Source organism: Spea bombifrons, chromosome 2, assembly GCF_027358695.1.
Source record: "Spea bombifrons isolate aSpeBom1 chromosome 2, aSpeBom1.2.pri, whole genome shotgun sequence".
Lineage (NCBI taxonomy): Eukaryota > Metazoa > Chordata > Amphibia > Anura > Pelobatidae > Spea > Spea bombifrons.
Window position 1 is genome coordinate 131,838,889 of NC_071088.1, and position 20,116 is coordinate 131,859,004.

Here is a 20,116-nt window from a genome sequence, read left to right on the forward strand (position 1 = left end):
TTTTGTGTTGAACTATTTTTTTTTCCTTTTTCCCACATTTTCTTTTAATATTTTTGAAAAATACTCAGAAATGGTCAGTGTGTGAATATTATTATTAATGTGCATTAAAGCAGTGATGTCGCTGTTCCCTGTTTATTGTATTTTTTTCTTCAATGACCAGCTTTTACACCGCAGTCAAAACAGACCTTTATCTTTGAAATGCAACCATTTTTTTCCTCTTTTCTTTTCCTTTTCCCATACTGGCTTAAGTAGTTTTTTTTTTTTTTTTTTTTTTTTTTTTTTATTTGAAGCAAAAGAGCAGGAGAAAGATAATGGTTGTGTGTTGCCATTCCTAGCTGGCCTTTAACCCTCAGGGTCCTGTGTCAGCCAGAGCCGACAGCAGAAAGCAGAACCATCGTACCAGAAGGTTCGTCATAATCCAGCAGAAAAGCTGCTGCTGCTATCACTGATGGGCATTCCTAATTTCCATGTAAATATTTTCATGCGACGTGGGATAATGAGTTGGAGATCGGATGTTTTGATGGGGGGTGTTTATTTATTGGGAGTGGAACAGCAGAAGTATCAGAAGATAATATAATAAGAAACGATAACCATGCTGTGTGTCCGGTGCTGAGGAGATCCACAAAGAGACAATCAACTGTCTGGGTGGAACGCTCAGGATCATGCGTATTTAGCTCTGTTCTGAAAGGCTGTCTAAGACAGCAGACATACAAAGGCCTACGTGACCACGGCTAAGGAATCAAGAAGTAACACGCCTTGTGTCTGTGTGTGTCTTGGGCATGTCCACGTTGTGATAATTGCGTTTTTGCTTCCCATGCATGAGATAGGCGTAAGGCGATCCTGGGTATAAGACGAGACCAAACATGTTTAGAGGGTTTGGGACAGGTAGATGCACTGTGTGACCAAAAGTATGTGGAAGCCCTTCTGCGTTATTGACTTTGCTTCAGCCGCACCAGTTGATAACAGCTGTATAAAGGGAGCACATAGGCAGCCGTCTCCATAGACTAATACTGGCTGTAGAATGAGTTGTATTTAAGCGCTCAGTGACTTAAAATGTGTGAATGTCATAGGGTGCCGCCTTTGCTGCAAGTTCATGAGATTTCTGCCCTGCTGGATCTGCCCCGGTCTGCTGTAACGGCCATTACTGTGGAGTGGATGTGTGTAGGAGTTACAGCTCAGCCACAGAGCAGTACCGAGTGGGGCTGCTGAGTGCTGAAGAGCGTAAAGACCACCTGTCCTCTGTAGCATCAATGAGTACACAGATCCAAACTGCCTCTGGGGGCAACATCAGGACAAGCACTGTGCATTGGGGGCTTCATGAAATAAGTTTCCATGGCTGAGCAGCTGCACACAAGCTGAAGATCACTGTGCAGTGTGTGCACAATGATTAGCGAAGGCTGGAGTGGTGTAAAGCCCACCGCCACTGGACTCTGGAGCTGTAGAAATGTCCTCTGGAGTGAGGAATCACACCACTTTTTGGAAGTCTGACGGACTAATCTGGGTTTAGCAGATGCTGAGAAAATGCTAAATACCGTAATGCATGGTGCTTGGTGGAGGAGGGGATAATGGTCTAGGGGTGTTTCTGGGTTTGGGCCCCTTAGTTGCAGTATATAAAGTTGTTTTGGGCAATAGTATGTTCAAACTTTGTTTATGTTCCAGCCTGACTGTGCCCCAGCGCGCAAAGCAAGGGCCGTAAAGACATGGTCAGATGAGTTTGTTGTGGAAGAACTTGGCCGGCCGCACAGAGCCCTGACCTCAACCCCAATGTTCTCATCCAACATCAGCTCCTGACCTCAGAAACGCTCTACTGGACGAATGGGCAAAAATGCTATTATAGCCACAAAGGAGAGGGGGCAATGCCCTATTACTGCCCTTGGTTTTGGAATGGGATGTCCATCAAGCTCACATAGGTGTGATGGTCATACTTTTGATCAAAAAGTGGGCAGATTAGGCGTCTCAAACTATTTGATTCTTAATGTGAAATCTCACATGCATTAGCGGGAGCAACATACGGATGATATTTTTTTGACGTATGTAACTCGATCAGAGTGTTTTTTTTTCCGGGCAGCTTAAATAATTCTGCTTATAAATAAAAGTAGAAAAAATACTTTTTAACGGTTGTCTCTAAAAACCGCCCTGTTCATCTTCAATTGTTACTTATACATACAGACGTATGACTTATATGTGAAGTGCTGCCTCAGGAGATTCCGGATGGACTCAGAGCGATGCGGACTGGCTGTTTTTGAAGATGGGATTCATGAGAATACACGCAGGGATTCATGAGAATACACGCAGGGATATGTAAACCCTTTGAACCGTTCGCTGCGTGAGCCCATCATCAAAAAATGTCTCTGCCAAGAACTCTCGGGGTAATCTTTCCATCTGGTGCGGCAGAAAGCCGGCATCTCGACAATGTCACATAAAGCCAGCCCTTCACATACGCCGTCTACTCCTGTATCAAGCAGAATATCGTAAAGCATTTCAATGCAGATGCTAAAAAAGTTAACTTGACCATAACAAATAAAAATGGGCTTCGTATATTATTTATTAATTATATTCGCTATTTTCTTACCTTTCTTCTATCAATTAAAATCAATTAAATAACACAATTATCAATCAAAATTGTTTTAAGAATATAATGCACCGGTGCAACATATATAGCATGATCAAAGCGTGTAATACGCATGTACCATCTGCTTCCTTTTTCTCTAAAGGCTCAATTGAAAGGTGTTAAGTTGCGGGTCTATTAGGGTATTTCAATTGATACGCCAGCAGGCAGGCTAAAATGATTTCTACCGAGCAACCGTCTGGGGAATTCCGTGCTGACATTTCGCTCTCTCCTTCACGTTCTAAATAAAGAACTTTTCCGCTGTTGGCCGCGTCGCGCATGGAGCTGCATGCCTGCGACATCCATGTAACGACGCACCGCGTATGCGGATTACGATGTCGTCGGATGGGGGACAGGTGCTGTGTGCCGGGAATGTGCCGGCCTCGTTGTGTTTTATGTGTCGGTCCACATCAAAGCCAACCCCGGAATCTTCGCTGCATTCATTCACAATCTACGCAAGGTGCGAAACGCCACATTCACTAAGAAATAGCGACAATCGAGACGTAACAGCTGCTTTAACCCTTTACGTGGGGCTTAAATGTTTTGGGTCAACATCCTCCTTTTCATACTTTACTACTTTTTAATATTTCAAACTTTTTATTTGAGGATATTATTTTTATATTGCTTTGGAGTCTTAGAACCCCCAGAGTTCTCTCTTATAAGCAGACAGTACACCTTATGATGTCATAGTGACCTCACAGAGGGCTGTATATTTATTTGTAATTTTGTTGTATTTGTTAGTCAGGCAGCATGATCTCCTGTGTCCCGACGTTAAAAAAACCATAGTGTAATAGTGCATACTGTGCGTTAAAGGTGCTGTTCCACTTACTACGCTGAATTTAATATTTTCATAAGTTCATTCAGCACTAGAAACACAATTTCCACATCAAATTTTGCCTTTATCATTTGCTGGGAAGAATTAATTGTCATGTGATAGCGTAGCAAGCGTTGATTGGTCGTTGCCAATGTCACAGAAACTGCAAAAGATATCTAACATTCTAAAAAACAGGACCGTACCAATTTACAATTTCGATAAATTTGGAGAGCGTGGGGGCCAAGGAGAGATCTTTTATTAAACGAAAGGCATCATATAGCAGCATTACTTTTAGTGGTCAAACCCATAATATCGAGAAGGCGGCTACATGATGTAAGTCTGAGTCTGCCTTGATGGAACTTGAAACCAGGTCCAAAACGGAGGGATAATGTAAGCGTGAATCGCTGAAAGGTAAATCAATGCAAAGCGAGGATTGGTTTTATAGGAAAATCCATGCAGCTAGTCCTTCCGTCAGTTCAACCACGCTCACTTAACATTGGTAGAGGCTAAGATGAGCCGAATTGCTGTTTCCCGGGTAGCTCGGTGCCAGCTGGCCCGGTGAATGTATCCCTCTCCTGTGTGCACTTCCTCAGTGTCGCTGACAGACGCTTTAATCCTCCCCGTCTTATCTGACACTGAAGGTATGCATGCCTGCCAGGCTTCATTCCAAATAAATCCCTCTCATTCACTCAACAACAATCTCCCCATTCTAAATCAATATTTGCTGGGAGCTCCTACCTTTCATATAAAGCACAGACATTGTCGTGTTATGATGTCATAACTGCCTAACATGGAGAGCAGGAGAAGGGATATCCGGCCCCTGAAATATTTGCAGTCCATGGCCAGAAAAGGTATAATAATGCATGTTGCCGTTAATATGGCAGTTTTGGGTAGCTGCCCTACTGTCATGCCTAGGCAGGCCGGGGGGAGCATGGACCAGTTGGAGTAATCTTTTGATCTCCCCTGACCCTGGCAGGAGACCTCCATCGCAGAACCCGCGAGGTAGTGATGGCACGCTGTGACATCACTAAACACTAAAGGAGCGTCTCCTAATCTGTTGGTGTGGCAAGTGTTTCGGGGGTTTATTGTGGGTTTTTTTTGCAAGTGGAGGGCGGGATTGTATTCCAGGGAGCGTGGGGTGGGTGTCCAGGGTCCAATCAATATTAAAGACGGCCCTGATCGAGCCAAATTGGAAGCTAAACGACCAAGTGAATACAAAATTATGCGAAAAGTAACTTTTTTCCTATTTTTTTTTATTTTCTGGTAAGAAAGTAAGCACCACAAAATATTTTTATTTTATTTTACACAGGGTTCCCGAATGATGGTCCTGACCGCAAAAAATAAAGGCTATAAACATATTTCACAGACAAAATTCAGTTAGCTTAATTGACTCTGCCTCTTGGCATATGGTAATTACCATAATTAAGCTGTCTAGGAGTTGTAGAGATACAGACTCAACCTGCTGACCATGAGACCAATCGAACAAGTGGTATTTATGGCACGTTTTACGTTATCGTTGTATTTTTTGGTTGAGTTAATTTACAAAAATGAGCAGCCAATCAAAATCAAAGGACCGAGTTACCATACATGTTTTAGGGACAAGAATACGGAAATGAAGAAATAAATATTTTATGATATGCGGACACATTTAAACGTTAACTGGCAATTTAACATATTTATCTGGAGACTGGACGGCTAAGAAATAAATAGCAGATAATATAAATCTTTGCGAGTTTCGATTGTCATCAAATATATTGGTTCCCAACAAACTGGAAGCAGAGAAATATTTTTTTTGCCAATGGAAAATTAATTGCTTTGGCAAAATATTACATTTTTTTTTTTTATGCGATTTGACTTTCACTTAATATAAAGCGGACATTTTTTGCAATATTAAAAATTATAACAAAAAAAAGAATAAAAAATTAAACACATTTTGAAATAATAAAGTCAAAAGCTTTTGAAATTTATAAAAAAAAACACATACGCGACAGAAACATTTATTTCAGTGCACCTTTTTTTTTTTTTCTTAAAAAAGAAAATTATATACATTAGAAAAAAAGAATTCCCATAAAAAACCCTTTAGATTAAAAAAAAATCTAAAAAGGTTCAAAAAGAATATATACAAAAAAAACCCCCAAAAAACATTTTTTTCCCTCTACTGCCCAAATAATGTGATCAGTTACATTATCCTATCCTGCACAGGCTCTTCTCCTTTTATTATTTTTTTTTTAATAAATAGTTTGGAATTTAAATTTGCACCATTAAGAAGACATGTATTGTGCTTATTAGGGATGGCAGCTGGGAGCGTGTTTCACGAAAGACAACGCTGAAAATAAATTCCAAAACATATTCCCTTGGGCAGATCGCCAGCGAGTAACGGTCAAGTCTCTAATAATTGGGCCCAGTTTAGAAGAAAACTGGAAATATGGCTGCAAAAAAAACAGAAATGTAAAATACCATCCGAGGAACGAGGTACCCATAATTACTGTAAAAACAAAGTTCTTCTCTTCTTGCTGGATTGCAGCCTTTAAAAAGGTCATCAGAACAAATTCCATCCATAGTCCACTGAAGACATTAGCCGGGAGGTTGGATTTCTCTTTAACCCTTACTTGTCCACCTGGGTAAGACGCGCGGAGCGATTGTGCAGGCGTCCCCTTTAAATAAGCACCTCCATCGTGTTATCTGGTTCGGGGAATTCTGTTTTGGTTGCAGTGTTGCCGATTCTACATTTAAGGTCCAGAGTCTTACCGAGGATAGGGGAGTTATCTGATGAGAGAAAAAAAAATATGGAAAAGGAAGACTTTAGCCAAGCGAGCAAAAAATAAAGAACAGATTTAAAGTCAGTGCCTTTTGTCACTTATAAATAAAAAAAAAAAATGTATCCCCAACGTGAAAATATCACGCATTAGAAAAACGAGCACCAATTAATTAATTTATTGGGGAATTAGCGGCCGATAATCAGAGACAGACCTACGTGCTCCTTGTCTGATCTACTTTTTGCACTTAAGTTATTTAGCATTACATGTAAAACCAGATTCGGAAATGTATAAACCCCGTACAAGTGCTGAGACAAAATTACTAAAGGCAATGTGCTGATTTCACTACACTGTCCCCACCATAAGCGCAGGTGGCTTATATAGAGCTTCCTTTTACTGCATTTGTACGTGTGCTGCGCACCTCACACGTACCTAACTTGTCACACCCCTTGTTGGCGGTGTGCCGTAAGAGGGGGCTGCTGGAGGGCGTCATGTTAACCCGTCCCCTGCCTGGGAAGGAAGCGCTGTTTGGCCAAAAGAGTTCGGGGTTCTTGTCCGTCTGGGTGCTGTTGTCTTTGCTGCCGGTTTTGGCATGCGAGGCAGTCACAGGTGGAGTCGGAGCCGGAGGGGGAAGCAGAAAGGACGGTGGGGGGAGTATTAAGGAAGGAGAGGGGCTTTCATGGTGTTCTCTTCCCTGAAACAGTCCTGGAAAAGATGGAAGGACATCAATCATCTATTTAATCTACGACATACATGAACTGCGGGTGAGCATCAGACGCACGATAAGGACATTTTATGTTAAACGTATCCTTAAACGCCATTCGACATGAAAACTTGCTTTTTAGGTTTTGTTTGTTACATTTCTAACTAGTTTAAATAAATGAATGATACAATATAACTAATCGACATTTTAACATAACGAGAAGAATGCCGGGGTCTATTGAGAACGAGCTGCGATGGTTGCCATGGTAATAAAAACATTTTTAAACTGGATTTTCACATTACGAGTTAAAAATAGAAACACAAAGAAGATTTTGATTGCTCGAAAGGAATTTGTGTATTTTTATAGTATTATTGTATTATATTGCTCCATAAATGCGTCTTTCCGTCGCAGAATCCACACAACCCACCTGCGCTCCCTTTGCGTGGCTTCTCCTCCTTCTTGTCCTCTGGCGCCTGATTGCTGGACACGGAAGTCTGCCGAGAGTGGGACCCCGACGCGGCCGGAACCGCAGCCGCTATCCCCGCTATGGACGGCACGGAGCGCGCGGGACGCAAACTGGAGCCATCGTTCTTCCCCTGATCCTTTCGAGACCGCTGGTGAAGGACCTTGATCATCGCGTCCTGCTCGATTATTTTGGCGTGAAGATTTTTTATCCTATTTTGGCAACAAAAAAAAAAAAGATTAAAAATTGTGTATTTCAAACATAATAGGATACAATTCTGTGATATATGGATCATTCTGCGCCGTTTAATGACATCACAGCACAATCCTATGACACGGTTGATATGGGTGATTTGTGTGCGTGTCGGGATTTGCCTGCGTGTCTTTGGCTTTCACCGTGTATGTGGGTCACACGCTTTATCTTATGGTGACAAACAAGGCATGTGACGCTTCCTTAACGAGGCAATTTAAAAGTGTTTAATTAAGGAAAGCACAATGAGAATTCCCAATTGCAGGCTTCATGGTATAAACACTGATCAGCCCCTAGCCCCCCCCCAACTCATTAGCAGGAACGCCGGGGGCTCTTGGATTCTTCAATCGCAGGTCTCGCCATCGCTCCGCCAATCCTCAAGCAGACTTTCTCGGTGAAAGGTTTCTATGAAAAATTCCCTAACATTCAAAGGATGTTTTTTTAATTACGTTTAATAAAAAAAGAATTATTTATGAGGCTGACGTATTCCGAGCGACGACGAGATAGACGGCTGACCTTCTGCTATCGTTCAGCAACATCTCAAAAATTTCAATCCTGTAACAGATCGATCAAACCAACACGCCGACGTCCCCTGCCTTCTCTCTCCTGGGAGGGAATGGCTGCCAACCGTGTTGCCAACCTAAGAATGCTTACTATCTTACCTAATAATAGGGCTATTCAAAATAAGATCAACATACACCAAGGGGTATTTATTTAATTGGTTTCCAATATTTGAGCTCATCCTGAAGATGGCGGCGTGGCTTCAGACAGGTCATTGTTAACCTTACGTGTGCTCCATATCGTGGAACCTCCGGTTGGCCTGTAAGATCTCCTCCTCGTCATGCCACGAGCGGACCTCCAAGGAGCTATCATTGTGGCTTCCGTTCCGGGAGTGGCTGATAATTGTTGTATCCCTAAGGAGACAGATTAAAAGCACGTAAATATATTTAAAAAAACATACCAAGGCTGTATTCCAGAATATGCTTTGAGAACATATGGATCTTCCATGTTATGGACACCTAAGTGCTCCCAATTAATACAGAGGACCTCAGAGCAGGTGCTTCATCTTTTAGATCTGGAGACAGACATGGTGATACGTAGTTCCCGTACCGTTGTGCGGCTGCCGTCGCGGCAGCGTCCATGGCGAAGTGCCTCATGGCGCTTTCTTCCAGGTACTTCTGCTCCCACTTGGTCACATCGGCTTCCAGGCCCAAGATGGTCTCCTCTTTTTTCCTCAATAAGTCCATCAGAACCGGGGTGTTGTGCTCTGGCATGTTTGATGACTGATAATTTGTTTGCCGCTGCAAGGGAGGAAAATGACCAAGTGTGAGGTGTGTGAACGGGGACAATAACGGGGATGAGAGGACAACGCTTCGTAGGGGAACTCAAATGTCCTCGCCTGGGAGCTTGTGGGGTTTCACCTGGAGCCTCTGGGTGAAGTGTTATTTAGTGTCACTCACTACATGCCCCTCGTGCCCCCTCACAATTAAACTGGGGCCATGACCCCTTATAACAGGTGCCCCCCATTTCCTACCTCGCTGGAAGGAAAGCAGGAGAGTGGGAGTTCGGGCAGCCAATCTTGGAAAGTTCCCAGGTATGGCGGTAACATATACCATACCTGCTGAGCACGAAGGGACTTTAGTTCCGTCTCTAGCCGGGTCCGGAGCCGACGCTCCAGCTGTTCTCTCTTCTCTCCTGCTGCCTGCAGCTGGGTCAGTGCTTGCTGCAGCTTCTCCACCTCTTCTACATACACTTGCTTCATGCGCAACTGGGGTATGAGGGCAACAGAGGAAACAAGTAAGACAAAAGAGTACAGAACGTAAATTTAACTAAAATGTATTAAGTCGGGACATGAGACTGGCGCTGGAGCCCACATCTGCCGAGGGGGACCAGACGCTGGAAAAGCAATGATTCCATATCGTGTCGACGGCCCAATCTCACCTCTTCCTCCAGTTTGACCACCTTGGCCTGCGCATTGTTCAGCGCCTGTTCTAGGATGTCAATGTGTCTCCTCTGATCTTCGTTGGTAGTACGCAGAGCCGACGATTCCCTCTCCAGCCTTTCCTTCTCTCGCAAATGTTCTTTGTCTAGAAACAGAGAAACAAAGCAGTAAGAGAACGCGTTCTATCAGAACCCCTCGCAGGATCTGGGAAAGAGGCCAGCTCCCCTCCGGCTCCAACGAAATTAAATATATATATCCAGATTAAAGAAAAAAAAAAAAAAAGAAAAAAAAAAAGGAGGGCGGCAGATGTTTAGGTGTCCGGGGGGCCTCTGTGTTTCAGTGGCTGCGGTCTGGCAACAATGAGCCCGCAGTGAGACTTGATTACGTACGGCTTTGTTAACCGCATTAAAATCTGGAAAAAAACCCTTAAAACCCAAGAACAGAATAAAAAAAATAAAACACTGGGACAGACACATGGCGGTCCTAGAATATTTTATCCTGAATGAAAAATACTAGGTTTCCTAGAAAAATTTGCTAAAAAAAAGATTTTTTTTTTCTCCCAACATTCCAGAAGCTCCCAAATATCTAAAAATTTAGATTTTCAGTCCTCATCTAGGCCAAAGCACTAGGATGGCACGGCCTGATAATTCCTGAACCGACACCAGTTGCAGTTGCAGTAATTATTTTATTTTGGTTCTACTGAACCAAAGCGGAGTAATGCTTTCCTGTGACCTCGGCATAAAGGGAGTAGAAGAGTCCGGCAGCCCAAAGCCATACAAGTCCAGGAAGGCAACAGCTTTAGAGTATATCGGGCTTTGACCCTCCGATCGAGATGCGCCATCATAACGAAACCCGTTTGGTCGGTGATTAAAGAGCCCCTCTGGCACGGACTCCTTTTTGTCACGTTTAATTAAGTGCCGGCGTTCTTTTCTGCCCGGAGAAACCCATGAAAACTAAAGTAATGAATTAACATTGCTGGTGATGTCTGCATTATTCAACAAAGAAAAAAGAAAGCAAATACTAAAAGTATGAAAAGAAAATCTAACAGAAGCGGTGCAAGCGCGAGTGGCTGGCGGTTTATGCCAATGGATTGTGTGTCATCTGCCTTCTTATTTGTAAATCGTATCACACTGTATATGTGGCGTTTCTCCTTCCAACGTTCCTGTGTTGGTTCACCGTTGGCTCATCTGGATTTAATTGGGGGGGGGGGATTTCTTCCGTGAGCGTTTTATACACGCAGGAGGCCATCTGCGGCAGCTGTTTCTGGGACGGACCCTCGGTTACTAATTCCGAAGAATGTGCACAAGGTAATTCTATCTGCACACGTCTGCTCCCGACCGGTATAACCCCTTCACGACAGAGCCTGCACATGTACGGGCTCATCATGCATTGTCCTTCATGGGTTAAGGGGATAACCCGGCCTCCGGCAAATCCTTTAGAATGTAAGACGCGATGGTTACTACCCCGGAAATATAGGAACTTTGTGGATTCTGGATATTTGTGACCAGAAAGAGACAACAAAAACGAGAAAAGAGAGCTGGGGTTAACCAGCTCCTTAACCCTTTAAGCAATAGTCTGCCTGCCTCCCTGAGACACGAAGGGTTAATATCACACAGCTGTGTGCAGACTCAGCGGGAAACGAGCAGGGGATATGGAGACATTTAGTGCAGAAAGAGAGAAATTACCCACTTAAGTACACTCAGCCAGACTGACGCAACACTCAAACTCACTCCACACGGACGGTTCTTACACCCACTCTCAGACAAGTGTACATTCAAACACACACACACCTCTCCCGGCCAAACGAATACATACACATATCTGAACATACACATTCTCTAACATACACACATCACACTTCTCAACCACACCTACCACTCTCAGCCACATATATACACATACATATAAGGTGCCTTAACACAGTTACTCCTTCCATTCAGAGACAGCGTTCCTGCGTCTGGCATAGAGTCACATGACTCTGCGTCACATGATCCTGCCAAACACTGCCTTGCCAGAAACAAATCTCCCTTTGATGCCGGACCTGGCATCGTGCACACGTTGTGCTTCCCTTTATCCCGACAGCAAAATTAGAGCCATAATTAAGAGATTCTTGCAATCATGACTCAGATTCCGGGACATGGAACGGCCCCTTTAACATTAGCAGAGTGGCTTAAAATTACATTCTAAAGAGAAAGTACAGCGAGAGGATTCTGATGGAAACATGCAGCGTTCGTATGCTTTAATGTGCGTGTTACGGGAGGAGCGTACCTTTAACAAACAATATCCATTACAAATACTCACTTTTTGGTGAAAAATGCCCCTCTTCTGATGAGTCCTCGTGTCCGTTATAATCCCTGTTGGCCAGCTGCCTATTGGCCGTTTCCAGGCGATCTGGACAAACAGAGGAAACCTTGCTTTAAAACGAGATAAGATAATTCAATGCTGAAAATAAATAATGATTGACAGAAGGGAGTCCGTATTTGTTTGCTATGTTGAGAAAGGGCGATCTCTTAGCAGGAGGTACCATCAGTGAATTCCATTTGGACCAAATCAGGAATAAAACCAGGTGGTCATGTTTTTCACAAATTAATTAAAATGAAGCCTGTGCTGGCTCGCCTTAGACAGGCTGAACAAAACAGTATCTGCTATAAGCCTAAACCAAGTCCGCATACGGTGTAACGCGATCTGTAACCTGTTAACACGCGCAACGCATTAATCCACAACCAGACTACGCCGTCTAAACCGAACCGGGACATAGACAATCTTATCGAAGGCTGGCGGCTCGTGCACAGTCTACAGAAACAATGTAGGTCGAGAAAGTATTTTAAAACTTCCGATTTGGGTAACAGAATTCCAAGATATCTTTGCGGAAGGATAGTGGGGAGAGAGGAACATTTACACGAGCTGCTGTGTCTGGGGGAGAAATACTGGAAAAGTTAGGAAAACCAAAGGCGAACAATCTAAAAACCAAATATTATGTTACAGTAACACTAATGACTCGAGGCTTTCAGTGCTGGAGTCAACGGCTTCTCTTTAACGAATGGCTAATAGCCCATCGTCGTCACTTGCCTCTCAGGTCTCGATTGAAGTCGTGCAGTCTCCGAATCTCCCCCTCCAGCTTGGTTTTCATTGCTTTGTCTAGAGTCTCTCTCTTTGCAGAAGACTTGACCAGGCTCTCGTAAGCGTCGGAAATCTTTTCAATCTCGGCTTCAAACTACATGGAAAAAAGAAAACGGTGCACAATTTAATAAAACGTCAACAGCGCATGGCGTTCATATCCAACGTATGGGTTTCAAAAAGCTTTCCGATGCCCCCTCGCCAGTCATAACCCCAGACAGGTCAAAAACTACGGCGTGGGTAAAATCCAGGATACACGAAAGAGAGAAGAGAAAGAGAGGAAAAGAGAGGAAAGGAGAGCGGAAAAGAGAAAAAGAGGGAAAAAGAAAGAGAGGGAAAAAGAGCGGAAAAAAGAAAGATGAAAAGAGAAAAAAAGAAAGACAGAAAACGAGCGGAAAAGAGAAAAGGGAAGGGAAAAAGATAGGAAAAAGAGAAAGAGAGGGAAAAAGATAGGAAAAGAGAAAGAAGTCAGCTAGTGGAGTATTCAGAGATGAGAGCAGAGATATACGGGGTGCAGAGTTAAGGGCTCTGTAGATAAGGGTGGAAGGGTTGGAATTTTGTCCTGGAGGCTATGGGGAGCCGGTGGGACCGGCACGGCGGGGCAGCAGATGAGATAAGAGAATTAGTCTGGCAGAGGTGTCCAGGATGGACCGGAGCTCTGAAAGACTTTATTTCTGTTTATTTCGCTGAAACCAGTCCTATCTCAGAGTGAAATTACTCGTACACGCGACGCTCCGAAGGAGAATTCAGCGCAGCCTGTAAGGGAATCTCTCCTGACCGCAGAACACCGTAGACAACAAAACCTCCCCCATTAACGTGGAAGCTGTGATTGTATCATTAGGGATTCATTAACAACATTCGCTTGAATGAACACTTCGGCCGAGCGCAGTGTCTCTAACTCACTGAATAACTCGCATGAACGTGGGAGCAGCCGGTGAACAAGTAATGACCTCCACCGTTTCTAACACGTGGAAGATGTCAAACTTGACTTCTACCATTCCTTCATCTGTGGTTCCCCGGCTCAAGAAAGGGGTGGCATAAAACAAATAGTTAATGAAGGGGATGCCCTACCTGATTTATTTATTTTTTTAAGAAAATTCCTTTCATCAATTAAATAAATGTAAGCAAAAACCTGATAAACACTCAACTCATTCTTTCAAATGTAAACCCTTGGAATGATGAGAACCAAAAATGCCATTGGGGTCTGTAGCTGCTTAACCTATAATTAGTTTAATATAGATTCCTACAGAATGAATAAACCCAGAGCTGATGCAGAAATGCAGACAAGCGTTTAGAGTGAAAAATCCATACATTATTAGACTCAAGGGACACCGAGTACTGTAAAACCTGGCACAGGATGAATGCCTGAAACGTATTAAAAGGCTGATTCACCTCAGTGTTCAAAAGCCCAACCTTGTGACACCAGCGACCGGATCGGGGTCCCCTCGGCTGGCATATCCGTGAACCAAACTTTTCAGCACAGCGACAAACCGGGAAAGTCATGCAATTCCTCTGACGTAACGTCGTGGGTTCTCTAGCCATGGGGTCCAAGTTCTATAAAGTGATTGTTGAGTATCGCGGACGAGTGCTGTAAGGTTATCCATGATAATAATAACATATAAGGTACATGCGATTGAGGGGATAGAGGGTTTTGACCAAAAAGTCGTTATAGCTCCTAGTGCTATTTGGCATAATAATTTATTTTCATGGTTGGGGGGGTGAGACATGGCACGGGCCAAAAGAACAAAAACAAGGATACCTAGTATACGTAAGCACAATGGGCCCAAACGCGCTCCCGAAGAGGTCTCAGAGCTGGGCAAGACCACCAGACATGTAGGTAGGAGGCCTTTTTTCAGCACAAATCTGAAGACCTGAGACGGATCTGGAAGAGTTGGAAAGGAGTAGCATGCCACCTACGTAGGGTTTCAACAGCTGGCACCTTGTGAGTGACATAGATTGAGGACTTGGAGGTGGCCTCCCATACGGCCAATCCCCACTCTGTAGTGTGCGGGAAAGCTCTTTCTCCCATGTAAAAATATATGCCGATTCTCCTATAGGTGACTTTGGAGTCCACCAATAGAACCTGCTCGCTCCAAAAAAATAAAAAAAACACCACTGGAGTACATATATCTCTATAACAAAGCGTCATCAAATCAACTAAGCTGGAGACGGGGGCAAACTCCACGGAGGATCGCCCCTTTTAATGCATAGCCAGGTCAAACGGCCATTCTTGTGCAGTTCAGCAAATAAGACCCTGTGTGCCAGAAAGCTGCGGGGGGCTAATTTCTTATTTCTCCGGCACGGAGCGTGTGCTACGTGAGCGTGTCCGCGTGCTTCGGGAAGCAGGCTCGATCCGTGCAAATACGCCTCTGAAAGCCTCCTTTGTTAGGCGCACGCAGTCGGAACACGTTCGGCTTTCTCCGCGGATCTGCAATTTCCTTTCAGAGCGCTTCTGTTCATTGATGGATCGCGGCTCCAGCCCACTCACGCCGCCTACGCTGCCAATCGCTTCGGGAAACGGGGCCAAAAAGTATTAATTATGCTTTACGGGGAACGTCAGCCAGAAAACACACACAAAAAAAAAAAAAGAAATGGCATTTTGTGATTTATCTTTGGCGGCGCCGTCTTCTGCGAGATTGAACTTGCAAACACGGCATTTTTCTGAGCTTTGAATAAATAAGCGGAAGGAATTTTTTAAATACCGTTCTGAGGTTAAAATTGTCCTTCTCTGTCATTTTATTGGCTGCCATAATTTATTCATTATAAATGATAACGGTATATACATACTCACAACCCTATCCACCAACAAGAATCGCCACCAGCCTGCCTCCTCTCTACCTGTCGTCGGCGCCCTGAGTCTACCCCTATTGTTTTGTAGGACACTTGTCCAGCAGCTCCATATCACCGACATGTCTTCTCACCGGGACAGCCTAGTACCCTATTAAGCCCTGATAATGAAGAATACGGATTTTGTTAGTAGTTTAATTAAGTTTCCATTAAAACTGCAGTAAATAAAATAATAATTCACATGATGTCAAACATGAGGCTGAAGCTCGTTGACCACCGTTGGCTTCTCCTGAGCTTTCCTCTAATGCTCTGGATCACAGGTGGACCCGCGTTCCTCAAAGTTCCACCGAGTTTTAGCTCATCCAAAATCTCGTCCATTAACATGGAGACTCTTAATGTGACTCTGCCAATCCAGGAGAGAATGTAAATCCTTGCCCCGACATCTGTGCATGCGCAGAAGACACACTTCATTCAACATCTCTTCCAGAAGGTGGATCCTGGCTGCGCCTAAAAGCTAAATCAGTGAAACACATGAACAGTCCTCTGAAAGAGTGAGCACGGATACGTAAATCCTCTTCACGGGTGAAGATGGTCACATGTGGTGCACACGAGACATTTTCACTAGCTGGTGATGCCCGGCAGATATGTGACAATCGCCGCTTTTTCCTTCAAAGTTGGGTAGACTCAGAACCTTCTCCATCCCGACTTCCAACGTTTCTCTTATGGTATCCTTAACCGTTCCTCGTCCCACAAGCCTGCCGGTTTGTCTCTAATAGTTAAGCTCCGACCAACGGAGCTGGATGGATGGATCTGGACGAGGACCTGTTCTCCTTCCGGTCAGGGTGAGAAGACGCAGGAAGCCAAAACCTCACACCCGACCGGCGTTCCTCCACACAGACACGCTTTTCCCAGCAGCGCTCCGTGCCAAGTCCTGACAACCCCTGCTTTACGGAAAAATTCTGAGGAATTGCCAAAGCAAACCGAGCAGCGTTCGGGAATAATCTGCGGCTTTCGCTATCCGCGGACGTCCTGGGAACTTTCTCCCTCTCTCTCTCTCTCTCTCTCTCTCTCTCCGGTGAGATTTGGGTTTGTTTGTTGCAGGGAAGCTGTGAAGGGATTCGGTGGAACAGCAAACAGAACAAAAGCCGGCGGCGAAGACCTCCAGTAAGTGTGAAAGCGTATCCCGCGGACAAAAAAAATATCATTCTTTTACTGCCGCTTCCGTATTTTGAATAGTTTCCCAAACCTGCTAATATTTGGTTTTTAACTCTTCGCAGCATCAGCAACAAAAACCATATACCGTCACAAACGCAGAAACAAATAAACACCTAATCTGCCCCCGATGTAAAGACCAGTTCTCAGTCTTGTCTTAGATTCAGGAGCCATATGTTTAAATTCCCTCGCTGTACTAGCTTCTACCACTTCTACAGGGAGGCTGTTCCACTTATCTACCACCTTTCTAGTTCTTGATGCAGTCACCGGTATGTGTGTTTATTGCTATAACCGACCAATCCCCTCCTGTATGGGTTGCCGAGGAGTAGAACAAATATATGTATGAATATGGGAAATATTATCCCGCCTGATACCGAACGCGGATAGACCGGAAACAGAGAGACAGAAGAGATAAAAAGAACAAAAAGGTCAAGAATATATTACACTGTTTTGTATTACATTACGTTTGTTTCTAGGCTAAATCCTATAACCCTCAGCCAACACAGCATAAGACCTAACCCTCCCTTATAACAACCACCTGAAGACCACCTAGCGGAGGTCTTCTGATCCACTGACTGGTATCGGCCTGGGGGCCCGTCCCGCCAGCTTGGAATGTCTTGTATGAATCACAAATCCCGTCAGTGCATGCACGAAGCGAACAGAATGCCAGCGGGCACAGCCGGGGGGCTCATGGACAAACCCACGCAGTGACTTCAGCTTCTGATTTAGAATTGTTGGCAGCTATGCAACTCTCAAGACACTCAGCCGGAGGAAGTGGAAGGCCGTGCTGCACAAACCTTTTGAAGCTTGTCGGCCTTCTGGCAGCAGGTCTGCAGGTGAAGGCGCAGGGCGCTGTTTTCCTGGGTTAGCAGCTCCACGATCTGCTGCGCATGGTCCACGTGCGAGAAGGCGTCCGGCGGGGGCTGCGGGCTCGGCGAAGGGGACGCGACGGGGTACGAGGACACGGCCGCCGGAGCCGCGTGGAAAGAGCCGCTGGCCGAGGAGGCTTGGGAAGACATGGGGCTGTGGTGCCTCTGCGGTGCCGAGGAGTACGGGAGGGCCTGGCATTGTCGGCTGCAAATAAATAAAGAGAAAAGGGCATGAAACACAAAAATATAAATATAAGCCGTCCCGAGAGCAACAAAGCAAGTTCATTTATAATCGCTGCGTGACGCATGCGCCGGAGCGAGCTGTCCGTCTCTCCTGCTGCCTACGCGGGTGGAGGTCTACTGAAGCTGCAGCTCTGCAGCTGCATTTTCTCCCTAAGACAACTACCTTTTTACAATGTGGACAATGCCCGAGCGCTTTCCCACGCCTCGTTTGTTTAGGGGGCTCCCTGGGACACCGGAGAGTCCCTTTAAAATCAGCAAAATATAGAAATTCCCCTCCAATTTGGGAAAACTCCCATATAAATATTAACGACGGCGTCTACGATCCAATGATTCGTTTGCAGACCCCAGCTGGGATCTTTTCTGCTTTATTTCCTGGGAATAGACGAAGTTTGACCCCCCCGTCTCCGTTTACAGAATCCCGCGATGGTAGTTAAATGCCCCGGAGGGGTTACACGCTACCAGCGTGCTGCAGACTGCTTGGTTTAAAGGGGCAGTAACAGATTCAGAATGAATCCCAGTTATACTCTGTAATTGCACAGCGTCATTCGGAGAAAAACACATCTCTGCTGTGCCACCGATCAATGGGGTAGTTACAAAGATTTCTGATCTTCCCAACTGACCCATTTACACTATGGAGGGCTGCGCAGAGCCTGCGCGCCGTTAAGACATGAAGTGCCGGGGTATGACATCATACCCCAGTGCTCCGCAGTAAGAATGACACAGAGAGGGTGGATGATGTCATATCCCACCACTTCATGTGCCCAGGTAAGTATGCCGCTGCTCCTTTCTCCTCCCCAGATGCCCCTCTTTTCGAGGAGCTCAGACGGTTTGCCGGGTATGAGGGCATCGCAGGGTTCTCAGTAATGTGCATAGAAACAGCAGGAAATGGGTTAATAAAGTAAATTGGGCAAAAGACACGTTTCTTCTTATTTATATACATTATATCTATTATATCGCTATCAATAGGTTGCATGAAAGGTTTTGTTAAATGAGCCACATCACCTAAACAATGCGTCCCTATTTAACCATTTAAATGCCGGGAGGCGTGCAGCGTACACCGTCTCAGCCGGTTCCTGGGCGCGGTGGGACTCGCTCGGAGGGGGTTATTTCACCCGCATTGCGCTGGGTTTTAGAAGTCATTGTACGGAGTCGTGGATCGGCACGCGGGTTGCTGAAAACTGTGCCGGGTTTGGATTTGTTTTTTGGAACCCCTTCAGCAGTGAGGCGGTACCCCCAAATACCGTACGCTTCAAAAAGTACAAATAGCGTTACCGGCCGAGTATCCCTTATCCGAAATGACCTAAAATGACCCGGAATGATTTCTCAGATAAGGTGTACTCACTACTAAAAGGGTGCAGGAAAGAGTCCGGCCTATAATATAGATTTTTATTAATTATAATGTATACATCTCAAAAACAGCATCTATGCGTGTATATGTATATGTATGTATGTGCGTATGTGTGTATGTATGTGTGTGTGTGTATGTATATGTATGTATGTGTGTATGTATGTGTGTGTGTGTATGTATGTATGTGCGTTCATGTATATGTATATGTATGTGTATATGTATGTATGTATGTATGTATGTGTATATATATGTATGTATGTATGTATATGTATGTGTGTATATGTATGTATGTATGTATGTATGTATGTGTGTGTATATGTATGTATGTATGTATGTATGTATATGTATGTGTGTGTATGTATGTATGTATATGTGTGTATATATGTATGTATGTATGTATGTATGTATGTGTGTGTGTGTATGTGTGTGTGTGTGTATGTCCTCTTTACCTAATGTATCGGTTTTTAACACTTCATATTTATTTTAAATTAAAAACATGTAGACTACCCTCTCCCCCTCATTCTGTTAGGAGGATAACGTGTTCCGGTACGCACCGGCTGGGCGGAGAGAAAGTCGACCGTTTCCAAATTTTCTAACCTAATTATGAACTGCGGTGGGAACAGCATGGGAAAGAGCGACTCTCTGGAGTTTTTCCAATACAGAAAATTACTGAAAACATTGAAGGTTTTTTTTTTCCCCTTCTGAATTTTACAAATTTTTTACTCTAAATGGGGTCAGGCGGCCAAGAAAGCGAGTGACCCCGGAACATGTCTGAGTTCAGCAAACGAACGCAAGCTTTCTTTTCTCACGGCATATTTTCCCAGATCCGGCTCACATCTTAAACATTAATCATTTCTAACTTATTAATTTATCTTTTATTGGTGTCTACAACGGGAATCTCCTGACAATCTATAACGCAGGGAAAGAAAACGTCACGATCAAAGAATTACTTCCGGAAAGTTGGGGTCATTCGGCAGGAACTTTCTCACGCTGCATTTAGTAGGT

At 44.4% G+C, this 20,116-nt stretch overlaps 1 protein-coding gene across 2 annotated transcripts in view; it reads right to left on the reverse strand.

Moving 5' to 3' along the window:
* Positions 1–6,069: 6,069 nt before the first annotated feature.
* Positions 6,070–20,116, reverse strand: part of AMOTL1 (angiomotin like 1) — a 32,053-nt gene continuing 18,006 nt past the window's right edge. For both annotated transcript variants that reach the window (XM_053456528.1, XM_053456530.1), the window contains 10 exons: positions 17,449–17,725; positions 12,605–12,749; positions 11,837–11,926; positions 9,535–9,680; positions 9,212–9,361; positions 8,704–8,894; positions 8,382–8,507; positions 7,309–7,556; positions 6,611–6,883; positions 6,070–6,188 (listed from right to left, as the gene is read on the reverse strand). In XM_053456528.1, coding sequence (XP_053312503.1) covers positions 6,079–6,188; positions 6,611–6,883; positions 7,309–7,556; positions 8,382–8,507; positions 8,704–8,894; positions 9,212–9,361; positions 9,535–9,680; positions 11,837–11,926; positions 12,605–12,749; positions 17,449–17,725 — 1,756 coding nt within the window. In that variant the 3' untranslated portion in view covers positions 6,070–6,078. The remainder of the gene's footprint in view (positions 6,189–6,610; positions 6,884–7,308; positions 7,557–8,381; positions 8,508–8,703; positions 8,895–9,211; positions 9,362–9,534; positions 9,681–11,836; positions 11,927–12,604; positions 12,750–17,448; positions 17,726–20,116) is intronic.